This window comes from Aphanomyces invadans (genome assembly GCF_000520115.1).
Source record: "Aphanomyces invadans strain NJM9701 unplaced genomic scaffold supercont1.12, whole genome shotgun sequence".
Classification (NCBI taxonomy): domain Eukaryota; phylum Oomycota; class Saprolegniomycetes; order Saprolegniales; family Verrucalvaceae; genus Aphanomyces; species Aphanomyces invadans.
Genome location: NW_008580157.1, coordinates 1,208,280 through 1,213,671, shown reverse-complemented (window position 1 = coordinate 1,213,671; position 5,392 = coordinate 1,208,280). Strand labels below are relative to the sequence as shown.

Sequence of the window (5,392 nt, the reverse complement as noted above, 5' to 3'; positions counted from 1 at the left end):
TCCTCAAATTCCTCGAGTCAGAGAGCGTCGAAATCGACTACGTTAAGGCATGTGTCAACAAGGATCCCACTGGTCAATGTTTTGCGTCCGTCATGGAGAAGTTTGCGCTCTACCTCTCGGCTTACGAGAAAGAACCGGGCATTGCGCTGTCCAAAAACTCGTGTAGTCAAATTCCAGATCCGGATCTTAATCATGATTGGTCGGAGTGTAAATTATCCGTACAGGTTGGTTGCGTGTCCATTATCTGTGTATGACCTTTTCGCGGTCGGACCTTTCATGATATGGCGCGAGAAGTTTTTCGCTTCAACGAATGTACAGCGTGCCACGCTTGCTGAGAGCGCTCGCCCTGGATCCGTGGAGCTCCAAGCCAGCGTACAGCCATCGCGACCGACTCGACGTTACCGTGTTGTACGGACTAGAGTCCCACTCCGTTGTCCAGCGGTTAGTCGTCATTTCGGCAAGGTTGCGGCGCTCGGCTGATGCATACAGACACTCAGTCTCTTGCAAATCCAAGCTGATCAGCAACAGGATCTAGTCAGGTAATCAAAGGATCAGGTATCGATCGCTTGGTACCCTGGGGCGGCCATCGACGTACATGCCACTTGCTGGTGTATTCGGGGAATCGTGGTGCGTCAGACTTGCGACCTGGAATCATCGGTACAAGTGCTCCCCCCACTACCCCCCCCCCGACGAATCATGTGCAGGTCGATAGCCTCCAGTCAACTCCTCTTGTCGAAGGCGCACTTTACCATGGACGAGTCCAAGGATTGGCGCCCCCCCCTCCAACAATGAGACCTTTCAAGGATTTCCGCTGGATTCCAAAGGGGGTCTTGGAACGTAGCTTGGTTCGGAAAGTGATTCGAACCTGCTGCAGGCGGGCAAGCTCCAGAATGCGTGATCGTTGTGTCTGTATCTGGAACGCCCAGAGGTCTTACGGCACCTGTACGAAACCCACGGAGGGTGCCATTCACAAATACGGACCTGGATAAGGTCACCCACTGCCGAGTACAGGTCACACCCAAAGACATACGTCCATTAGTTGGAATTCGTTTGCAAGAGTCGTGCCGGCACGAAGGATGCGAGTCAAATTCTTGTTGACAGTGAGACTCTCTGGGAGGCTGCGAGCCCCCCCCCCGACAAGGTACCTTGGTGTTTGCTGGTCGAGATGAATACACGGGTTGGCAGCGACTTAATGGAAGTCGTGGCCTCGCGTGACAAGCGCCTTTGCTTACTTGCCAGTTGTGATTTCAACGTTCAGTCAGCCCTTTCAACCCACCTCGCCATTCACACATCTAGCAGCTCACTTGTCCTTTGTCCCGTTTGACTTCAGCACGAGTGGACATGGTAGTGACAGTGCAATCGGTCCGAATTGGTGGCCCCACTTGTGGCTGTCGTGGTCAGCGTGTGTGCTGATGTTGGACGGGATCGGTCGTGGGGGTGTTGCCGACGAAACAAGCGTGAGGTACGTTGGAGCAACGTACCCTGCGCCATCTTGCCCTGGTCACCGACGCTAGCCAACTCGACGCATCAAAAACCCACGCAGTGCTTCCATCGCGATGTGTAGTTGAACCCGGGAACTGCGACTCAGCGTCCGAGTCAAAATCGGACTAATTCTGCATTTCATTCGGCCACCAAAATCCCATGCGCACGACGTCGAGGCGAATGGCTGGGCATTCAACGTTCGCGCACCGAGACAAACGTCATGCAGCAAAATTGCACCAAATGTCCCCCACAGCTAGCGAAAGCCACCCCTGTCGAGGCAGCTGTGGCCATGTCTTTACAAGGCCACTACGACCCCAGTACATGCATCTACCCTTTCAGCTTGACAACCCCTCCCCTGCAAAATTGCACCATACGACTTGGCTGGTAACGCAAACAAAGAGCTCGTCGGGGACTTCGCCACACCATTCGACCGCTTTGGACGACCCCGAGACGACGCCGCGCGGCCCGAATGAGAGGAAAACCCACGTCATGTTGGTGTTCACTTAAATAAAACTACTATCTGCGGCCGAGGATCACCGTGTTGGTTGGACTACTTCCCCTGGCCTCGTCACTGCCGCTACAGCTCGATCGGGTGTCGTGAGCTGGCGAATCGGCCGCACAGCCAACCGTAGCTCCATCATCGTGTTTGATAAAAACGTCCCCACCGAGCTCGATGACGCTCGAACGTCGGTACGGGCTGGTAAATACCCACGGATCTGGGTCGAAGCCATCGCCTCCGTCGGTCGGTTTGTCGTTCGTTGACGGACACAGCGACGACCAGTGCATGTCCGAGTATGGCCAACTGCTTTTGCTCATACTCTGGGTGCGGCTCGTGCTGCGCGGGTGGTTGTAGCTGTGCATGTCAAACTCGTCAAGTTTGCAGTTGGCCAGCGCTGGATTGTACGCCTTCGCGTGCTGTCGACGGTGCACGATGGTTAAATTCACGTCCAGGTCTTGCTTAGCCGCGCGGCGTCGGCGGTACATCCAGGCGAATCCTGTCAAGCACACGAGGAACGAGCCTGCAACGGTCAAGACCAGCACGAGCGTCGGCATGGGCAAAATCGTCGACGACGACGAGATTGGAGCAACCCGGTCAGGCGGCTGTGGCACGGCCGCCGTGACCAGCAATGTTGTTGGAAATGTCGTCGCGACTGCCGTGGATACATTGGTCGTGTTGGGGGTGGTCGTAGGTCGTGGAGAAGTGGTGGGTTGAATGGTCGGAGGACACACTGCCGCGGCGGAGCAGTTGCCGGGACTGCACATGAGGATGTCAAGGGCGGTGCGTCGCACACACGGAGGGCAGATCTCGATGGAGCGATTGCATAGCGACGACGTGGTGCTCGAGACGCACACTTCTCGACACCACGCGGCGACGGCGCCGTCAGTCATGCCAGTTGGGAGTGGCAAGGTCCTTGCCGCGGTGCATGCCGTGTGTGACTTACAATGTCTATTTAGGGTATTTCGTCAGGTTGCCGCGACCTAAACTCCATGCGCCGTGGTTTGGTCACGCCACGGCGCTTCGCCACCACCTCACCCTCCCTCACAACCGACCCGCTTGTGGCACACAGCATTCACATCAAACGTATGCTGAAGCGGTGTGGAATATCGATGGCCCGGGACCGCAAGGCCATCGCTGGACTGCGGGTGAGACAGGAAAAATACCCTAAATAGTTGTGCCAACATCTCGACTGGTGGCAGGATGGCGGGGCTGTCGCGGAGAGCGGGGGCAACCCGATGGCCTGCGGATGCGGCTCCTTTGAAGGGGAGGCTTCGAGCATTCATGCAAGGTGTTAGCTGGACAGCGCCGTGGCCGACTGCCGCCGTGTGTGTTGCATGAGAGACGCGAGCGCGACATGTGAGTATATCAGGTCACCGCTGAACTGATCGCGGCGACGGGGCTATGAAATGTACATAGAGCCTGGTCTGTGAAAAATTGTTCCTGCTTTTGGCCATTCCTGCTTTGTACGGATAAATGTTATTCGGATCGTGCCCAATAACCTGGTCTGGCAAGCCATTCCTGCTTTTGGTGTTCCTGCTTTGAATGGTGGCAAGTGCCATGGATGGTTTGAAAGGGGTTGTTGCCGCAGTTGCCGCGGTTGTGTGTGCTGTATGCATTTCTTTAGCTACCAGCTCAAACTCCTCTTCGAAGTACAACATTCTGACTATTACGAATGTAAACTTTGATGACATGCTTGGGGACCCTCGATATGAGCAATGGTTTCGGGACAACCTTCGTTGTGACCAACGAGCTTTCTGTAAGATAGTTGTGTGGCTTCGCCGTCGAATGCCAAAGTACTCCCGACGTCGTTCTGTGCACTCGTTTGAAAAGAAAGTTGCAGTCTTTCTATATTTTTTAGGTTCGGAGGGAGGATACCGTGAAACTGCTGGTGCATTTGGTATGGCTAAGTCGTGGTGTGTTACTGTTGTTTCGACTTTCGTCAATGTTGTCTCCTCCAATGCGAACAAATGGATTCATTTTCCTACGGACTCGCGTGCATGGCATCGTATCGAACGTAGTTTCTATAAAATGCAAAGAATTCCTGGAGTTGTAGGAGCTGTTGACGGTACATTGATTGACATACAGCGTCCATTGGACTATGATGGATTTTACAATCGGAATGGTGATCCCTCATTGAATGTGCAAGCGATTGTTGATTCGCGAATGGTATTTATGTCGGTTGATATTCGCCCTGGTTCATTCTCCGACAAAAAGATTTGGAAAGTTTCTGTAGTTGGTCAGACTATTCGACGACTTTTGCCTACGGGTTGTTTTCTACTCGGTGATTCTGGATACACGTTGCTTCCTTGGTTGTTAACTCCATTTTTGCCGCATGAGGAAGGTGGAATGTTGACAAATGTTCAAAACCATTTCAATTTTAGATTGTCAAGTACTCGCATGATTGTCGAATGTGCTTTTGGTCGTTTGAAAGAACGTTTTCGAATTTTGAAAACAGTCATGAATGAAAAGTCACTCGAACAAACTGTTGCGGTCACTACAACTTGCTTTGTGTTGCATAATATGTTGATTCATTTCAATGATGGACTCTTTTCTGAACCATGCCCACGGCGTGACAGGAATTTGTATTTTCAACCTGCTGATCCAAGTGAAACTGAAACAAATCCTCTCATTCGCAAGACAGCAGTGTTGAAGCGTCGTGGAATAGCTAGTATTTGAATTAATTGAAAAATACTGTGCGATCACCTTTTCATTAATTGCAGTTTACTTGCGAGAAACCAAATGAGCCAGGAGTTGTGCCATAGTGTCCGATTGGCCCTGAATTGCACGCAATACATCGTCCAGAGTTGCGCCCGAAGCAGGCGGGGGCGGAGGAGTCGGAGTCGCAGTAGACAGCGACGTTCCTAAGTGAATAAGTCCCTCCTTTATCGCGAGAAAACCGGCTTCCAACGCCTCGCCTTGACTAGTGGCTTTTGTTGTTTTCGCGCGCTTTTTACGACGCTCTTGTGGCTTGTCGATGTCGGAGTCATCGTCCGAACCATTCTCTCGCTTTAACTGGGTTTCTAAATCATAACAAAACATTGACCTGAATATTAAATATTTGTCTATATTTGCGATATATATTTCTACCGTCCGAAGAGTTGGCACCATCGACAATGATTGCGTCGGTCGACATGAGAGATTCACGTTGGAATCCTTTTTTCGCCCCCCAAAACTCCAACATAATGTCGTAATGGGGGGGCAAGGGGGCCAAGGGGCCATTACCAGTATCACTGGGGTTCGAGGGCTTCGTCATGGCCCAAATTGTTTTCAATTTCGAGAACTACAATCACATAAATCAATGTATAATAAAGAAAATCGTGTGTACCTTGTCCTGGACCTGCGCCACGGTGTACTCGCTTTCCATAGCGACGCTGAGCTCCGCCGCCAACATCACGTACGCCGTCTTCTTGT

At 52.2% G+C, this 5,392-nt stretch overlaps 3 protein-coding genes across 4 annotated transcripts; 1 reads left to right on the top strand and 2 right to left on the bottom strand.

Moving 5' to 3' along the window:
• Positions 1-1,952: 1,952 nt before the first annotated feature.
• On the bottom strand, positions 1,953-2,903 carry H310_06932 (hypothetical protein). The gene has a single exon (XM_008872159.1). The coding sequence runs from the start codon at positions 2,869-2,871 to the stop codon at positions 1,999-2,001; it is 873 nt and encodes a 290-aa protein (XP_008870381.1). The 5' UTR covers positions 2,872-2,903; the 3' UTR covers positions 1,953-1,998.
• Positions 2,904-3,511: 608 nt separating this feature from the next.
• On the top strand, positions 3,512-4,695 carry H310_06931 (hypothetical protein). The gene has a single exon (XM_008872158.1). The coding sequence runs from the start codon at positions 3,524-3,526 to the stop codon at positions 4,655-4,657; it is 1,134 nt and encodes a 377-aa protein (XP_008870380.1). The 5' UTR covers positions 3,512-3,523; the 3' UTR covers positions 4,658-4,695.
• Positions 4,646-5,389, bottom strand: H310_06930. 2 transcript variants are annotated; one of them, XM_008872156.1, is made up of 3 exons: positions 5,307-5,389; positions 5,069-5,261; positions 4,703-5,001 (listed from the first exon to the last, which is right to left on the bottom strand). In XM_008872156.1, the coding sequence occupies exons 1-3, from the start codon at positions 5,370-5,372 to the stop codon at positions 4,703-4,705; spliced, it is 558 nt and encodes a 185-aa protein (XP_008870378.1). In that variant the 5' UTR covers positions 5,373-5,389. The 2 variants fall into 2 exon arrangements, with proteins under 2 accessions (XP_008870379.1, XP_008870378.1); XM_008872157.1 differs by having other exon boundaries at positions 4,646-5,001; positions 5,069-5,389.
• Positions 5,390-5,392: the final 3 nt, after the last annotated feature.